The following is an 18924-nucleotide window of genomic DNA, read 5'->3' as shown; positions in this document are numbered from 1 at the left end:
CTCATCACCCCAACAATAAAACACAAAATTCCATTCAATCGCTCAAAACATTCCATCATACACCTGGATACATCCCCCAATCCCACAGCCAAACAGGTGGGAGTCAAAACTCATTTTCGTTTGGTTTTTCCACACATATTTTTCCTCAGACATTTTTCTATTTTGATATTTTCGCAGTTCCTCCCATGATTTGGATACAAAATCAATTAGTTGGCGCGGCGCTTACACAAAATATAACATTGGAATGCCAATCGGAGGCATATCCCAAGTCGATCAACTATTGGATGAAGAATGATACGATTATAGTGCCAGGTGAGTGCTCCCTAGATGTGGGCATAAATAAGTCCCATAATCTTGATTATAATCCCCCCATGAGGCTTACTCTTTGCCCTATTAAATTCCATTTAATTTCATCAGTAAAAAATAGACTCCTCTCCACTTCAGAGCACTTTTCTCTCTATCTCTCTCTCTCTTTATGTCACTTGTGGGTATTGCTCTTCCCTTAATTTTCTAGGGACCGTAACGACCAACCTGACCCTACCATCTGCATCCATCTATTCATTCCACCTCTTCAGATTTCCCCCCACTCATCTTCCACGACAAATGAACTGTGGACGATGACAAAAAAAAGTGCCACAGAGTACCAGTTAAAAAAGGACACTCGAAACCGCAGTCGGCATGGCATTTCCTTGAGTAGAGTAGAAGTGGAGTGGAGTGGAGTAGAAGTGGATTGTAGTCCCATCTTCCAGCAGTACTTCCCACTCCTAGGGGTCGCAGCATCCTCCACAGGAAGAGGCCTCTGGCCAGCGCGTTCCAGCGAAAAAAGTCACAGACATTGCCAGTCCATTCTCGTTTTCCCCCTTCTCTCTTTTTCTAGTTATTTTCTAGCTTTTTTTGCGCTGTGCCATAGAAAATGGAAAAAGTGATTGAAAATGACCTCAAGTCAGCTGCAGTTGTGTCCGCCAGTCGCTGCTTTTTAATAGAGTTTTCTGTTTTCAGTTTTTCACAGCAAAGAACACAAAACGCGGGGGCACAAGAAACAAGACAAGTGTCATGGGTGGTGTCATGACATATTTTTATATGAAATGTATGTAGAATGAAGGAGGTAGAATTTATATGATAGATACAAAGATTTTTCTGAGCTCATTTGCCATTTACTTTATCCGCCCGAAAAGTAAATTATTTCTAATCAGTTTTCGGACCATCTCAATGTCTATTCTGGGGGGCATTTTACTATAGCAATCAGTGCCCACAAAATTTCCGGCATAACAATTACCGAAAAACGAGCAAGCAGATGAAGGACATCATGTAATACCAAGCTTATAGCCAGTACTAAATCTAACCGACATCAAACGTAAATCAAAACCTGCATGACACAAACAAGAGGCAGGACTAAGGACAGAGTCACTGCCACAGCTAACAGCCAGAGTCCACCCACAGACTTGACTTGTTTTTGTATAAATTAAAATGAACCATTTGACATGGGGTTCCAAAATCCAAGACAAAACTTGTGCGCTCTAAGCTTCGCTTTCTTTCTCTACGTTAAAATTACTTTGACAAGAAGAGCGGGCAGCAGAAGGGTTCCAGAAAAGGATTCAAATTGAGATTGAGTTTACTCTACGAAATGGGGTTAAAAGTTCAGTTTCCCATTCCATCTCTTGCAGGTGAACGCTTTGTGCCAGAAACCTTTGAATCGGGCTACAAAATCACAATGCGACTGACCATCTACGAGGTGGACATACAGGACTTTGGGGCATATCGTTGTGTGGCCAAAAACTCTCTGGGCGACACAGATGGTGCGATCAAACTATATCGTAAGTATATAAAACTAAGTATACAAAATATGCACGTAAATACCTACTGGTAGTACCTACAATTCAGAACAATGCCGAATGCCCATCATGCAATAACAATAACCATTGGCCCTGTACGGGGCATAACCGTCAGGCGTAAGGAAACAATGGCCATAAGTCAGACAGCCTCTGGCAATTAGGCAGCAAACTATTTGGCCAACTGTAGCTTTTAATTAATTTAAGTCAATGACTCTGCGTGAAGCCATCCCCCACATTTTGTATGTGCTGTATGTGTGTGCTGTTTGTGTGCCTGATAAATACCCAATGAGTATGGAAAGTACGGGGTGCATGGGCGCTGAAATTCCACACAAGTTTTCGGGCGCCAGTGCCTCTGGGGTTAAATGGGTTCGTAGGTGGGCAGTGCAGCCAGGTCGGATCTCTCACTCACTCTCTCTGTGTGTGGACTAGCAGCAGCAGTGTCAGTGATTGATTTACGAGCTAAAGGAATACGAATGCGAGAGTGCCAGTTGTATCTTTGTATCTTGATGAGCAGACGACGCACAGCTGTTGGTTATTTTGGGCGGAAAGTAAAGGTAGATCAACATCATTGCTGCAGCTATTTTGTTGCTATTTTGTTGTGGTTTTGTAGCTATTTTGTTGCTATTTTTCCATAGATATTCATGGAGTTTTTCTTTCTTGCCACAGACATTCCGCAAACCACAACAATGACGACCATGGCGCCTACAGCTGCGATCAACACGGTGCCCGTGGTGCTCGTCAAGTACAATAAAGGTAAGAGCCACTCATATATACATCGAAGTCGCGGTCTAAGCACACTCTTTCTCTCTCTCTATTTAGAACAACGTTATAGCAGCAACAGCAATCAGAATTCAAACAATAATCCCTACAACTATAATCCCGGGAATAATCAGCAAAAGCAGCAAAGAAATAAGCAGCCCAAGGGCGGCATGGATCAGTCATCATCGGCGCAGAACAATGTCTATGTGGGTGGGGTATTGACTTTGTTTAATTCGCAGGATCATCAGACATCCTCCTCGTCCATTGCCACAAGGCAGGGCAGTGGCAGGGATCAGCAGCAGCAACAACAACAGCAGCAACAGCAACAATACCATGGTGAGTGGAGGAGTTTCCTTTTTTTTCTATCTCGGGGGCTTTAAGCCACTCCAAGACGAGTTCCCTCCTCCCGGCCACAATGTGCAGACGATACCATAAATATTTGGCCATTTATTTTATGTTTATGACAAATCATAACGACTTTAGCTGCTTGGCTTAAGGGTCTCTGCCATGTCGTTGTCGGCACTTGTTAGATATAGATCCGTTCCACGAACAACAAAAGCGAATACCGTGGAATGAGTAAGGGAATTCAGAGCATATACTGGGGTTCAAGTAGAGACTTACAGCTGGTCCTAGAAAACCCTCCCAGGCAATGGGTAACGGGTATAAATATTTTGCCAAAACATATGAAAGTTCCCTGCCCCGCTCCTCCTCCCCCATCTATCTGTCTCTCCTCTGCTGGCTGGTTTGCCGGCTTTGCCAATGAAAATATGACTTTGAAGCATGCAATGCCTGCCTCCGACTGCCTGCCCCCAAAAGGTTTTCCCACCCCAATCGTATTCCACAACGATACTTTTGCTGAGTTGACAATATGTCGTCGTCTGGGTGGTATAATGTGCTGCTAATGTGAACCATCGTAATGTACAATCATCATAAATAATAACGGGCTTTCGTTTCGTATTTGTTCTTAGTTCTGGCTGTGTAGCGTGGCGTAGCTTGAGGTGCCAATGAAACTATCACAACTTAAAGGTTAAGGGGCAAGTCAGGCACCAAGTCAGGGACAAGTCAGACGTCGTTCCCCTGGCAGTAGCTGCAGCTGCCAATCGATAAGCATAAAGTTTTATCCTTGTATATCCCTTGTACCCCCCTCCCTCAGCACACAATTGGCCACAGTGCTCTGCTCTTTTTTTGTTGCTGCCAAAGGACGAAACGCATAAAATTTTACAGCCCCTTTGCTGCAAAAGGCGAGAATTTTGTGCATACAAAGCGCGACTAGAAATCAAATGGGGAACAAAAATACCCAGAAACTAGAATTTCAATTCAATTTTAAATCCAAGCACAAGTGGGGTGAGAAAATCTTTACATGAAAGTATTATGTCTGGACGTTGATATGCAATGACTGCACCATCAAGTGGCCCATGCGACACCAAGCCAAGCCTGTTACGCGCGGAACCCAGCAGAACGCAGCCCTCCTCCCACCCAACCGACCGAGGGGCGCTGCCGCATGACGCGCGGCGCGATTAAGCGAACCGGTCGCGAGCATGCAGGAAAGAGGAAAATTAGAACTAAACACAACTAAACTAGAGCAACTATAGCTAAGCAGGCAAAATTATCAAAGTCAGAAACAAGACAAAGCTAAAATGAAACTAACTACGGGAGAGATAAGGACTAAGGATGGAAGATTTATTAGAAGAAGTCTACTACGGTAGGATGGAAGTCTCACAGTTGCATCCCAGTTGAGGCCCCGCAGGGAAAATAATAAAAAGTTGTTCTGTACTGATTCAATACGGTCTGATGTGTGTTGTACTGAGGGCACGATACACATGAGCCGTATTCTAAAATCGGACGAACAAGCGAGATATAAAGAGTCTTCGTTATATAGGGGTCATCAAATTCCTTTGACCACCTCTTTATAAACCCAAGCACACCCATGGCTTTATTTACCATGGTAGAAATGTGTTCAGAAAACTTTAACTTGGGGTCTAGTTTAACACCTAGATCATCAACCAATGTAATTCTCTCAAGAGAACTACCGCAGAGGGTGTAAGGAGCCAGGAAGGGGCTGGAGCGACAAAAAGTCATAACATTGCACTTCGAGGCATTAAGTTGTAACATATTTGCACAGCACCATGACTGAAAGCTATTGATATCAGATTGCAAGCGAGAGTGAAATGAAATGTCCTTATACTGGACACAGAGTTTAACATCATCCGCATACATAAGTACTCGAGAATTTATTAATACAGAAGGCCATTAATAAAGAGTGTGAACATGAGAGTGGGACACACGAGTCAAAAATTGTGTCAAGTACATTGTAAAAAATGTTTGTGCCTTCAATGACGTCAGTGCACGAGTACAGAGCTGACCAATCAAAATCCCTTTTTAAGTTATTTAGCAACAAATGCGTTCAGAAGGAGAGGGACCAGGTCTTGGCCAGGTCTTGTGAGACCTGGACTATGAAAAGTTACGACGTAAAGTAAGAGTTTACTGCAATCAGAACCCCTCCTACACGTCGAGACGAACGATCATTCCTATAAATTGTGTACCGATCTGCCAAAACTTCGGAACTAAAAATGTCCGGCTTTAACCAGGTTTTGGTAAACACAATAACATGGGATGAAAATGTGCAACTATCCATAAAAAGAGTGCTCAGCTTACCACGTAAGCCGCGAGCATTTTAATAGGCTACAAAGAGGGATGTTCGTTTTTTGGCTGCAAGGAATTGCAGTGGGAAGAGGTGGATGGAGCAGAGGAGGAAGGGGGGTTATGGGGGGCCTATTTTTCTTCTTAGCCTTAAACTCTTTCACAACCAGGTGCTCTGGCCAAAATTTGGAAAAGCAAATGGTCTCTAATCTTGAAAGAGGATATCTCCCTGGCATAAGAGAAATTAAGCTTCTCCACCTTTAAGGCATCGGCTTATGTATAAAAGCAGTTACATCATTAGATGTGTGGTCAGGGGCAAGCCGAGAGACAAAAACTTGCCTTTTTGGTGGGACTCCCAACAGAGGTTTTGGCACCACAGATCTGGTACCTGTGACTGCAATATCCGGAACGGAACTCAACATGTTCTGCTGTTCTCCGAGATGATCGATTCGGTAGCCGCAACATGATTACCAGCAGTTGTTGTTGCCCTTGGAGTGGCGAACGAAATTAGCTGCTGCACTGTCGGTCGAGGGACAGGCACTTGCCACAAGCCCACCGTCATCTCCTTAAAGCCCTTTCGCGTCTGCCTCATGAACGTGACCATGTCATTCTCGGCAGACCGACATGCCTCACAACTGTAATGCAGACCATTACGTTTTGAAATTGCGTCACCCACGAGGCCAGAGAACCCAATACATTTTGCGTGCACTACGTTATCGCAGAGCCATCAAGGGATGCTCGGCTGGTCGTGGGTGATCTGCTTCTTACAAGTCTTAGCGGAGCACACATCAAAAATAAATAAAATGTATTTTCTCAAAACAAATAGCAATGGGACCAGTGTGCCGACAAAGTGCTTAAGTAATGCTTAAAGCGGGATCGAAAAACAGTTAAGCGGAGAGAGGACAGAACAGCTAAGCGACAGCTAAGCAGAGAGCGTGCGCTACTGCACAGAAACTTTAGAGAGCGAGAGAGGAAGAACAGTTAACTCGAGCGAGAGCTACGCAACTACTGGAGAGAGCGGCTAATAGTGAGGGCGTGCTTACAAAAAGAAAAAGCACAAACACACGACTAAACGACGCACAAAATAAAGAGATTAACTTTATATTTTTACACAAATAAGAGGCATGCACTCGCGCATCAGGACAGGTTCAAGTTGTAAGGCATTCAGTATGCAAATATAATTATTTAAAAAAAAAAACAAAGGTCGTTTATCCAAGATAGAAAAGAAAGCAAGGAGCGCAAATCAAAAACACGTCTGATCACTACGAAAGAGAACGAACGGCGTCCCGATGCGGTATTTCCAATGCGAATATTAATTTGGTATAAAAAAATGTAAACATTTCTAAAGTCGGTTTAAAAGATTATATTATGGCCACACCCAGATCGGTGGAAAAGTAGATTTAGCCATGGAGTCAGCTTTTTTTTTAGACTTTTGAGACGTCTGATTTCTATTTCAGGGAATATTAATTTGAAAAGATTAATAAACATTAAAAACATTTCAATGTTGCCTTAAAAAAAAAAAAAAAATTAAGGAAAACTTCCAGTTAAAGGATTCGAATTATTTCTGTAAAAAAAAACACTAAATCGCCAAAAATTTCTCCAAATTTGAAAAGTCCTTCTCTAAATTCGCGCCTGTCCTTCGCTACAATTGTTGTCACTTTTTCTCTCTTGTGAACTGTTCCAAAAAGTCTACAAAAATAAATTTCAACAAAATCAATTCAAATAAATTGAATATAAGCGCATGAGGCGGAAGTGTTGTGGGTGGAGAAGAGTTTTCCCGTGCTAAAAAAAAGTGCAATATAAAAATAGCAGACAAATTGCGCGCAGGGCGTCAAGGCGATTGAAGGAACTCCCACTATATGACTGTCCTCCCGCTCCTCCTCTTGCTCCTGCTCTTTTATCGTTTCTATAAAAGGGACCTCGTACTCGCCTTCAACTAAAGCAATTTTTTGGCAAACGCAAGCAGAAATGTTGCATCATCCAGAAAGCTCCAGAAAGGGCGGAGAGACGGCCCTTGGGGGAGCTCCTTCAGCAGCCTCTGGGCAGGCCATATGACACTCGTGGAGGCAGGAGGAGGAGGCAGTGTGCCTGCCGTTCGACGGGTTGGTGTATGGCGGGTGCGGTGCTTCAATGACGACAACTTTCAAGCGTGGCATGCAACGTCGTAAGCGCTGCGTTTACAGTTAGATTTATTACCTGCTAGATGTTGCACATACATATCGCGGCGTCAGGCACTACCGGGGGAACATCGAGTGTGTGTGTGGTGTGTGTTCCCCGTTATCGCTGCGGAGTTTTGCATATTTCGCGACTGCCCCGCTACCCCTTACCCGCCCCCCCATCACCCGCTGACACTCTAAGGCGGAACAAGCAGGCGACAACGAAAGTTTCACGACCAAAACGTTCCGTTGCTCATGAGATGGGGTGTGGTGACACTTTTTTAACCTACCCTCCCAGTCGCCCTTGGCCACGCCCTTGTGCTTTGGGATTTGGGTGGTATTCGCGTGTTGAAGGCAAAATTATCTACATTTTCTCATGCGTTTGCATGCGGGGTGCATTTTTGGGTGATTTTTGGGTGCAATTTTAAAGTCCAAATTTATTGACAGAATGCTGCGGGCTCTCAAGCTTATGCCAATTTTTAAGCTAAGGATCTGTGCTCTTATTACAATTACAGTGCCTCAGAACTGTGTACAATGAGCAATGTACATTTGTTATTCCTTCAATCTATGCACAATTTACATTGTACATATGTTCAATGTTCCTTCGATCTATGAAAGTACATACATACGTCCAATGTACATTGTTTATTTGATAGCTCAACAACAATTTGCCATTAACAAACCTTAAGCATGCCGCATGAATTTATCATTTAGTTGCGCTCGACTAACGCATTCAATTGAATTTGCAATTATCCTCTGGTTAGGCGGTGGCATTCAATACGGACAGGTCTGGTCGCTTACTGGGAATAGACCAAATGCCCAACCCACACACGAAACTGGACGGAGGGAGCTCTCTGGGCTGGACTCTATCCCATTAAATGATGCTGTAGCTGCATTTGGTGCGCCACTCAAACTGTCATTAAAATGTTGCAATCAACCACAGAGTGGAGAGAAGAGAAGAGCAGAGTCGTTGTTGCCGTTGCTTCCTCTCTGTGCTGTCGCTTTCATTTTTAATTTGTTCGGCCAACGGGCAAACAATATGGCACAAATTACAAGGAAATGCAATAAAAAGAAATTGTCCAAGGTCTGTACAGGATACAGAACGATGCATGGAAGAAGTGGTCAGGCCCAGAGCCACAGCCACAGTGCGGAGCCGTAGCCGGACCCGGATACGTTTCCGTACCGGACTCAAACTGATGATTACTTCAGCATTCAGTGTCTGGCAATAATTTGCCTATAATTTGTAGCATACCTCCTGTCCGTGTCCCTCCCCCCGCGTTGCACGAAAATGTGCAAAAGTGAAAAATGATAAAGTAAATGAAACGCAACAGACAGCAGCAACCGAATTGCCATCGCGTGCCCCCACGGCCTGCCGTACTCGTGGATTTCTGAAGAGGATCCGCGTGGTGGGGGGCTGTGCTGCAGGGTAGTCCTGCGGCTGTACAATGAACCGTGCTCCCCTCGCTATCCAGTGAAAGAAATATACACTTGCAATAAATATAACGCATGGCAGCAAAGGCAGAAGAGGCGCAGGACCAAGCCCCAAGTGAGTCTCAAGTGCTGAGTGCCAGGCACTGTTTTTCCTTTCATCCTTTTTCGGTTAAGTGCAACAGGCGCTGCAAATCGAGGTGTGAAAGCGCACACACACAGGCCTACAGGACTTAATGGAGTAAAAGCAGTGCCACCGAAGGCAGAGAGCCTATCCCTGGACTGTACGAGGTGCCATATGAAGATAAAGCCATATGAAGATGCGAGTGGGAGGGAGGGACTATCGTAAACAGTTGCACGTTTGTTTCTATTAGCCACCAAAAGCTCGACTTCACACTCGACTCGTTTCGATGGCACCCCTAAGAGTTGCCCCGAGGCTGGGAATTATGCAGAAATTACGCTTCAAGTTTCAAGTGTTTGAAGGGAAAAAACACTTGTAAGAGAGCCAAATGTTTGAGCTAAAGCGTTTGCTTTGCCCTACAAGCAGGGTGTAGAGAGGGTAGTGGGGGATTTTCTTTATCATTCAGGATGCGTTTTCTTTTGCCTTTTCTTTGCTTGGCCCCAAGTTGCTTTCCTTTCTTTCTCTTTTTGTGCTTAAGCGCTTTAAAGACACCGTTGGGACTTTCTCTTTGCCCCTACACAGACACAAACAGAACAAACAGGACACACACTCACACACATTCAGTCACACGCATAAACACATGCTCAAACGTCAATAAAAATCAGCCACCCCTCCTGGCAAGACCTGCTTTTTGGTGTTGGTGTTAGCGTTGGTGTTGGTGTTGCCACAGCTTTCACACATGGAAATGTTTGCAGACGCCTGCAAAACAACCAAAAGCCAGGCCATGCCCGCCAGTCTCCAGCCCCTCGTCCCACGTACACTTCCTTCCTTCAAACAGAAACCAGGGAAACTCAACGCGCCAACCGCCAGAGAAGAGAAGTTTCTGGAAAAGCTGCTTATAGAAAAATAAAATACCAAACACAAACACAATCACACCTACAAACACACACACACACACACAGATGGGATGGTAAGGGTGAGAAGGGTAGAGAGGAACCCCCCACGCAGACAGACAAATAAATTTCCAAAGCAATTTGCGCATTTCCGATGTTAAAAATAAATAAAAAATGGTTTTACTCGTTAAAAACAAAAACGAGCAAGTCCCTTTTGCGATGGACCTGCAACGACGGCAGATAAAGGGTTCCATCGCTGCCGCTGCCGCTACCAATGCCATATTTTATAGTTATGATAAAGTTCGAAGTGAAATTAAATGCAATGGAATGAAGTTCAACGGCGACTACCATGGGGTTGTGAACTCTGAGCCGAGGTGGGTTTTTGTGTAGAAAGAGTTGTTGCAGTCTGTTAATGTTTTAAAATTAAAATGGATCAAATAGACCAGAAATCTGGCAAATGTAAGCCCGCACTTGGCAATATCAATTTGTATCAAGCTCCAAAGACCCCACCTAACCACTCCGCTTCAATTATCAACACTTAAAGCCTACGAATTTCTACTCCCTCTCCCTCTCTTTTTGAAAACGAGCAATTTCTCACCGCACATACACACACACACAGAACCGACATAGTCCCGCAAACAATTGTTTGCAATCCACCTAATGACCAATGGCCCGTCCACGTCAAAGTCAAACAAAAAACAAAAGGAAAAAAATGCCGAAAAACAAAGAGAAACGATGGAACCGGGCCGGGCCGGGCCGGGCCGGGCCCCAGCACGCAAACAAATGTCCAATGAAACAGATTGCCGGACAAACAAACAATCGAGCAAACAGCAAAAACAACAAATAAAAGAAAAAAACACAGAGGGAAAGACAAAACTGGACAAAAAACAAACTGCAGGATAAATTGATGGCAAAAACAATACACAGCCTTTCCACTTTTCCGGCTCGCCTCACTCCTCCGCCGACGTCGCCCCAGCATCCGATATGCCCGAGTGCCACACACTTTCCATGGCACCCAAAGAGCCCCATACCCCGTACCCGTACCCATTGCGATACGTACTCTCCGCTCCGCTTCGCTCCTCTGATCTGTTTGGAATGCATGGCGCAAGGGTTTAACGCACTTAAGCAATAAAAATCGAAACAATTTTCCGATGCTGCCAAGTGAAATTGAAACAAAATGCCAGCAAGGACTCTTGCCGAGTCAGTGGGGCAGTGTGGGTGGAATACTTTCGATTTTTTCGGGAGGAAGACAGAGAGAGAGAGAGAGAGGAATGGGATCTGTATAAGTGAGAATGTTATAAATAAGTGGTGCAGGGGCAGTCAGGGCCGGAACTGCGTTGTGTCCTTTTTATATGCAATACTTTCTGCTCCGCCAGTTGACAAACAGTTCGGGTTTGGGGTTTGTTGTTGGGTGTACGTATTCTGTGGCTTTATCTCTTTCGCACTGTCGCCTGCTACAAATGGCTGGTCATAAACGCATCCTGTGTCTATTGTTTATGCCCGTTGGCGTGTGGCAAGCGCATAATTGAAAAAGGACATTCAATTGATGACATTCAAGTCCTAACAATATGAAGGGGCACATCATAAAGTGGCATGTGGCAGTTGATTAAGTCAGAAACAAAAGGGGCGGGCTGGGTCTGCCTCTCCCACAAAGCATTCTATAAATATTTCAATCAATCATGGGTGACATTTCCATTTCCTTTTTTGTTTTTTTTAGCACCCGATCTTGGTGGCAACTACCGAGCGGAGGGCAAGAGTCCGCATCTTATCAAGCACGATGCCAAGTCCCTAACAGATGATTTGGATCGAATGCAGGACCTCAAGAGCGGTACTCAGCCCCTACTGCATGTTCTAGCCCTCCCCGTAGTCCTCTTCCTGTCGTATCTATCTACGTGGCATGGATAATTCATCGGCAGAACTACTGTTTGAGTATTTCTGAATATTTGTACAAACAAAAACAAAAATGAAATTAAATCTGCAAAAGGCAAAACCAAAGTTAGTTAAACTAAGAAAAAAAAACTATAAGGTAAGCAATCGATTCGGTCAAAAAAAATTCATTTATTTTGTATGTACTAAGTTATGCCTGAATGTTGGGAGTCGCTTACTGTAAAAAGTTGTTTGTATAGCATTTAAGGTGGGTGGAGAGATGGATGCAAGAGCTCGGATCGAATCGGATCGGAAACGGAGATGGAGTCGGGGAAGGTTCATGGAAGGGATAACGGAAATACAAAGTATTAGAATGTAAATCATAAGAAATGTAGAATTAAGCCATTCGCGAAAGCTACATAAAAACTGTTCTTAAGCTTGACTCCAAACCGAAAACAAAACAAAACGAAAATCATGTAAAATTAGTGTTAAGTTATTGGAATGGCATCATTCCTGTTTTTAAATCCGTTCTAGCTTAGTTCCCAAGCACTGCAAGCTGTATGATAAATAATATATACCTAACTTACTATATGTATTGTAATATCATCTTAATTTAACAGAATCGAAATAAACAAAAATGCCGTCTTACAGAAAAACAGAATATATCGTTCCTTTTGATGCTTGCAAATATCCTTGATCCTTGACAGGGGTTTCATCAAATCAAGAATGATTCCAGATTACAAGATGCCATTTCTCACCTACATCGGCCCCCAAAAAGCGGAGAAACTAAGATATAAATATTAAAGATAATGTCCTTGTTCGGGGATTTTCTACCGATCGCTAGGACATGAAAAATATCGAGCTAGAATATGTATCGAAATAGCTAAAAGAGCGTGTTAACGTAAGAAGTTATTTAGATGTACATATGTAGATGACATATGTAGAGAAAATGTAAAATTTGTAAAAACCTCTAAGGTACAGATGTACCACTGAGTACCGGGTATAAAAGTTGCGACGCGTAAGAAGCGTCTCACACGCCTTCCTCGTTTTTTTTTATGAGGGCGTGCCACGCCTTCATGGTATCGGAGCAAACTGTAGTCGATGGACAGCCTGGATCCTGAAAATCCTGGAATAGCAAGTCCTGCACCGATCGGAGGCCATCGATTAGCATCTCAAAAAAGGTCATTCGAGAATGTCGGTTTTGGCTAAAATTGAACACCTGCCAGTCCGCAATCTGCCAGTCCAGAGTCTGGACCCTGGCGATACTGAAAAAGTAGTTCCAGCCAGGATCTGCCCCCATTTGGTCGAGATATTTACCATACAAAAATACTGTTCCTTGCCTTCAGCTCATGTTTGTGTATTATTTTACCGATCTGTATGCAATTTTGTAATATTAAGGCAAAAATCGAGCAACCTGAAAGTATGCCAAGCTTTGTTATGAAGAACCTCCCAAAAGTATGCCATGGATTTAAGTAAATCTGAATGTCTTATGTGTTTCCCAATGACGCCTGCCGCGAATGGCCATAAGCGCATAATATGTTCCATCCTGTATTCAAAATAAATATATGTTAATAAAATATTCGAAGTCTTAACCCACTCACCAGGCCGAACTTTCAGACGTCTACTTCTTCGTCCTAGGATTTTTGCGAGATTTCCTGAGTTTTTATTTCTCTTAACCATGAAATTCTATAAGCCCTATTTTCCTCGCACCTGATTAAGGAATTTGCTCTTTTATATTATTGGATTTCATTCTGCTGATTTTTGGAAATTCTTTTGGTTTTACAGCAGCCAGGCCTCCAGCGAATATTTACTGAACCGCAAAATGCACTCCAAACTGCCGCCCTGCCCCATCCTACAGTGCTATTGTTTGCTTTCTGCCAGCGATCCACATGGCAACAATTTCATATTTTTCATTTTCATTCAAAAAAATTTGAGCGCAACAAAAAACTCCCGCGACTTTATAATTTAATTTAAAAAGCGCAGAGCAGCAGAGAGTCGAAAAGAGGAGAGGCCTGTGCCAGGGTGGAACACAAAAAATAATTATTAAAATAAATTAAATGTCTGCCGCTGCCCTCATAAACTTCACCGAGTGGGCAATTAAAGGAGCCGCGGAGTGAACCGAGTGCTGGAACGCGGTTAGTTTTTTTTCCTCCACTCCTCGCCAAAGTTGAAGAGTTAAGCGGGAAAAAAGAGAGAGAAATAGTACGTAACACAAAAAATAGAGTCCAAATTGCTGGCATGGCATTTTGACTCGAATTTCACACAACGGCATGGTAAATGGCAAAAAATTGGCATGTGAAACGATTGCAGGAGAGAGTGCTGCCCCAACAGCTGCACCCACTCCAACCCTCAATCTCTCTCTCTAGCATGCCCCCACAAAAGGAGCAGTTAATAAAGCCCGCAGACCATGTGCTGTATATCCCACAAAAAAAAAAAAAAATGCATAACGAAGACACATAAAAGCCGAGAAGCAAAGAAAGGAGCCATTTTCTAGGGGCAAAAACAGGGCGAAACCGCTAAAAGAAAAGCGCTGACCAAAGGGAAAATGATTGAAAATGAGTGGATGGAAACCTAAAACAGGTCCAATTAAAAATATAATTAAAGTAAAAATTGGATCAAGAAATTCTGCAGTGAAAAATTAGTCTTTCATTGCAATGGTTGCGTTTCCAGGAATTTTTAAGGAATATTCTCTCTCTCTCTCTCTCTCTCTCTCTCGTTGCAGTCGGCAATTATGATACCTAATTTTCCATAAAATATTGAAAACTCTCCGTTATTTTATGGATGAATGCATTTGATCATGTCAATTCGCACACCCATTCGTCAATTTTATTGTAGGCAATGGTTTGGGTATATAATTCCAGAATTGTGACATTGATCGGTTTAATGATGGGGAACCGCAATAAGTTTTGCCACATTCATATTTGACATGCACATTAAATGGTAGAAGGATGGCAATGCAAATTGCTTTAGCATGCCGAAGCCCTCTTTGGCCATGGCTTCCTTTGAAAGGAAAATCCATACAGCCAACCTATCCATTTTTCTTTTTTGCTCTCGCTTTAGCTTAGTGCAAGGAATTTTTACAGCCTTTGTATCTGGAGCCTTTGCAGTGGAGGAGCTTTGATATCCTATGCTTTTTGTGCATTCCACTTTCGTATGCAGTGCGTTTCATATTTTGTCTTTTTTCTTTCTGTTTTTTTTTCAAATTCCCCTCCTTTTGTCAGTTCCTTTCTTTTCTGCTGTACACTTTTTGTGTGTCTGTAGTCATTCTGGCGTCATAATTATGGCTACCAGCTACCCAACCCAGGTCTATATTGGCAAAATTAATAATTTAAAACATATTTACAATTAAAATGGTGAATACAAAAATCTGGGGAAGGTTTAAAAATGTTTCTAAAAAGAGGGAGCACAGAAGTAAATATTTGTGGAGCTAACATAATTCGCACATTTGAACTTTGCGCCTACTTTCGACTTGCAGCATTTCCGTTTCCGCTTAGCGTGGACTCGAACCACATACAAGTGTAAGGTTGTAGGCGACATCTGGAGTAGTATTTTGCACTGGCGCCCCCCAATGGAGAGTAGCGAAACTGGCTCATTCTACATTGCTTAATGCCGCAGCTGCAGCAAAATTGTTTAGCTGGCGCCACCAGCCGGAGAAAAGCGATACTGTTCTATTCTATGCTGTACCAATATTTATAAAATAGGGGGAGAATATGCTTAGGTTTTTTGTTGTTGCTTTTTTCCTATCTGGAGACTATCTGGAGAATCTTGCAATCTTTATAAGATACACCCGTTAGCCGGTTTCGACTCAGTCTTATCTGAATGTTCACATGGGATTCGTGCTGATATTGCTGACATCTCTGCTCAGCGGAGTGCTCGGATACTTGCGCTGCAAATACAACTACTGGCAGATAAATGGGATGAAGCAGCTGCGGGCCCACTTCCTCTTTGGACATTTCGTCAAGCTGAAGTCGCTGCACTTATCGGAGCTGTTACAGGAGACCTACGAAGCCTTCAAGGGTAGTGCTTTGTTGGCTGGATCATACATTTATTTACGACCCATAGCCGTCGTCTTGGACTTGGACCTGGCCAAAAGAATACTGATTGAGGACTGCGACAAGTTTGTGGATCGCCAAAACTCTTGCAATGAAACCTTGACGGATAACCTCTTTAATGCTCAGGGCGAGGAATGGTCTAAGCTCAGAAAATTGCAAGCACAAATTTTCACGAGCGGCATGATGCGGAAAAATATGTTCGAAACCATCACAAAATCTGCCAACAACCTAGAGGAGCGCTTTAGGGAGTTGGTTAGCCCACATGGATGTGTTTTGGATGTGCAAGAACTGTTGGATTGCTACAGCATGGATGCCTCGGCCAAGTGTGCATTTGGCAGTCATATCAACAGCCTCAGGGATGACCAGCTGGAGTTTCGAGTGCAGGCACAGAAGATCTTGCGAAATAGCGATGGAAATATTCGCTGGAGATTATTCAAATTATATTATTGGAGCATCTTGGCAAAGTTAAAGCTGCCCATTCAGTCCCATGACAAAAACATCACGGAATACTTTAGACGCATTGTCAAGGAGCAAATGGAGTTAAGGCAGCTTGGGAATATCAAGAGGAACGACTACTTGGAGCTCTTAGTCGGTAATGACCTGACTTTGGAACAGTTAACATCCCAGACCTTTGAGCTCTTTGTGTCTGGCTATGAGACCAGCTCTAGCATCCTGACTTGTGCGCTCTTTGAGCTCGCCAAGCATCCAGCGGTGCAGCAGAAGCTGCGAAAAGAACTGACAATTATTCTACGCAAACACGGACAACTGACGTATGAGGCGATGCTGGAGATGCGCTACTTGGAGCAGACCATCACAGGTGGGTTTCAGTTCAGTTACGACAAAGATAACTGAGAGATAAATGTTCTATAATCTTATGTGCAATCTCTTATCTTTTAAAAAATGTATGATAGAGTATTTTAATCTCAAATAGTTTATTTTTCGGTTGCAGAAACTCTACGAAAATACCCCGCCTTGGCCTCCCTGATACGCATCACTGCCGAGGAGTATACGTTGCCCTCCGCCCCTGGAGACATTCCATTGATTTTAGACAAGGACACCATCGTGCATATACCTGTCCATGCCATACACTACGATGCAGAGATCTATCCCCAACCAAAGCTATTCCGACCGGAACGCTTTGATGTCTCCAACTGCCTTCAGCGCCATTCCATGGCCTTCCTGGGCTTTGGCGCTGGGCCACGACAGTGCATTGGTCAGCATTTCGGCCGACTGCTGATTAAAATAGGCCTCATCCAGTTGCTAGCCCAATATCAGTTTAGCTGCGTGCCCGGATTCCCAGACGAGCTGCCGATAAACAAAGGCAATATGATACTCAGACCCAGCCAAGGGGTTCCATTGAAAGTGATGCGACTCTCAGAATAAACAAAAGCTCAGCCAAAAGGGCTGAGATGGCACCTGCACCACATTCGATTTCATTTCATGGCAGGGAGGGGCTTTGAAAGGGGAGAACTGATACGATTCCCATGCAATAGAGCAACTGATCTCAAGGGAAAATATACAGGAAATTGTCGCGACAAATCTAAACAAAAGTGCGTTGAATATCTTGAGTAAACAAACTGCCAGATGGAGAGTGTGTAGAACGGGTGTCAGTCTGAGGGTCTGGCTGTTGCAGCTGGCTGGTGTATCATCTGCTGACAACTGGTGTCGTATGTTGGGGCGCCAGTAGGCACCTGTCAGCAGAAAATTGAATATAATTCCCTCGTTTGGCGGTCGATTGAAAGCCAAACCGAAATTTATAGTTGCCGCAAAGCTGCAGCCTACGAACCGCCGCCATAGCACCTGCCCCGGAGAGGCTGTGGAGCTGCAGGCAACTCCTCAGTTATCCCAGAAGCCAGAATACCGACACCATGAGGCATTAAATCAACACAAATGACTCACACACACACACACACACACACGCGCATGGATACGGAGACACACCCACACAGCCGCACAGTTGCAAAGGAGAGGGGAGTGGGGTGTGGGGTGTGGAGTGGCTGGAAGGTAGACTTGGGCAGCTATGTGAGCCGACCAAAAACCATTGCGGTTCATATTGATGCACTGCTCCGTTAGGCCAACACTCGCCCAACGGCATGTGGGGTGGGACATGCATGCAACCGGGGAGTGCATGTGTGTGTGGGTGTGTGCCTCAGTTCGGGTGTGTTTGTGTGGGTGCATGTGTGCCTGCGCTCGCATAAATCCAAACATTTACAATATTTTGCTAATTAGCAAAATATGTGTGAATAATGCATATGACAAAGCGAGGGACGTATGGCAGGGAGCGAGAGAAGTGCAGCGAAGGGGAGTACTTAGGTTGATGCATCCTGTAGGTGTCATATTAAATTTATGATTCGTAGAACTGCCCACAGAAACAGAGGGGCAGCAGAGGCAAACATATAGCAACAGAAGGGGCATAGATGAAGGCAGTCACACAGAAGCAGGAACAGAGTGGTGGGGGGGAGAAACTGGGTTGCAGAGGGTCAGAGAGAGAGATAGACAGCGAGAGACACTGTGATACAGATACCCAGAGACAGTGACAAGTGGCAGGAACTCGGAACAATCTCAACAATTTGGTCAATGATTAGTTCTAAGGGGCGCCAGCAAAAGTTTCAACTGCCAAGAGAATGCTACGATTTGGGTTACATTATTAATAAACGGATGAGTGCAAGTCTGATACACACATATATCAGACATACAGTTGTGTTCAATGAAATAGGACCTCCTCACATTCTAAAACTCCTTTGAGACACTTCCAGACTTTCAATTTAAACAAATGATACCTTATTGAAGAAAAGAAAAGAAAAGAAAAGAAAAAAAAAAACACGTTTGCATTCCATCTTCTTGTTTTTCATAACTTTTGTAGTGCTAAGTGCAAGTACTTCAAAACAACTAAAAAACACAACAAATAAATTACAAAAAGTCGCCATCAATAAACTTAATAGATTATATTAAATGTTTTGATGTAAGAAATGTTTGGACAAGGCTGTATTTTTATTTTTGAAGCTTTGAAAAAATCATTGTTAGCTCCAGTAGAGGATACCTAAGATTTTGATTAAAAACTAAAGCCAAGAGGTATGATTGAATTGAAAACTAAGTTGAATGTGCTCTTACTATTGCAATTAACCCTTTTAACTAGAAGAAGATCCCTTAAAACTTATCTTTTATGCGAAAAAAGAG

The 18924-nt window shown here is 43.5% G+C and overlaps 2 protein-coding genes across 3 annotated transcripts in view; both read left to right on the top strand.

Moving 5' to 3' along the window:
• Nucleotides 1-12168, top strand: part of LOC117587814 (neogenin) — a 44942-nt gene extending 32774 nt beyond the window's left edge. For both annotated transcript variants that reach the window (XM_034278771.1, XM_034278770.1), the window contains 5 exons: nucleotides 178-312; nucleotides 1665-1814; nucleotides 2499-2585; nucleotides 2652-2927; nucleotides 11547-12168. In XM_034278771.1, the coding sequence (XP_034134662.1) occupies nucleotides 178-312; nucleotides 1665-1814; nucleotides 2499-2585; nucleotides 2652-2927; nucleotides 11547-11734 (836 nt within the window). In that variant the 3' untranslated portion in view covers nucleotides 11735-12168. The remainder of the gene's footprint in view (nucleotides 1-177; nucleotides 313-1664; nucleotides 1815-2498; nucleotides 2586-2651; nucleotides 2928-11546) is intronic.
• A 3354-nt stretch (nucleotides 12169-15522) lies between these two features.
• Nucleotides 15523-17130, top strand: LOC117587981 (cytochrome P450 6a22). The gene is made up of 2 exons (XM_034278989.1): nucleotides 15523-16564; nucleotides 16697-17130. The coding sequence occupies exons 1-2, from the start codon at nucleotides 15523-15525 to the stop codon at nucleotides 17128-17130; spliced, it is 1476 nt and encodes a 491-aa protein (XP_034134880.1).
• Nucleotides 17131-18924: the final 1794 nt, after the last annotated feature.

The sequence above is a fragment of the Drosophila guanche genome, unplaced genomic scaffold, assembly GCF_900245975.1.
Source record: "Drosophila guanche unplaced genomic scaffold, DGUA_6, whole genome shotgun sequence".
Classification (NCBI taxonomy): domain Eukaryota; kingdom Metazoa; phylum Arthropoda; class Insecta; order Diptera; family Drosophilidae; genus Drosophila; species Drosophila guanche.
This window is presented reverse-complemented; position numbering and strand designations above follow the sequence as displayed.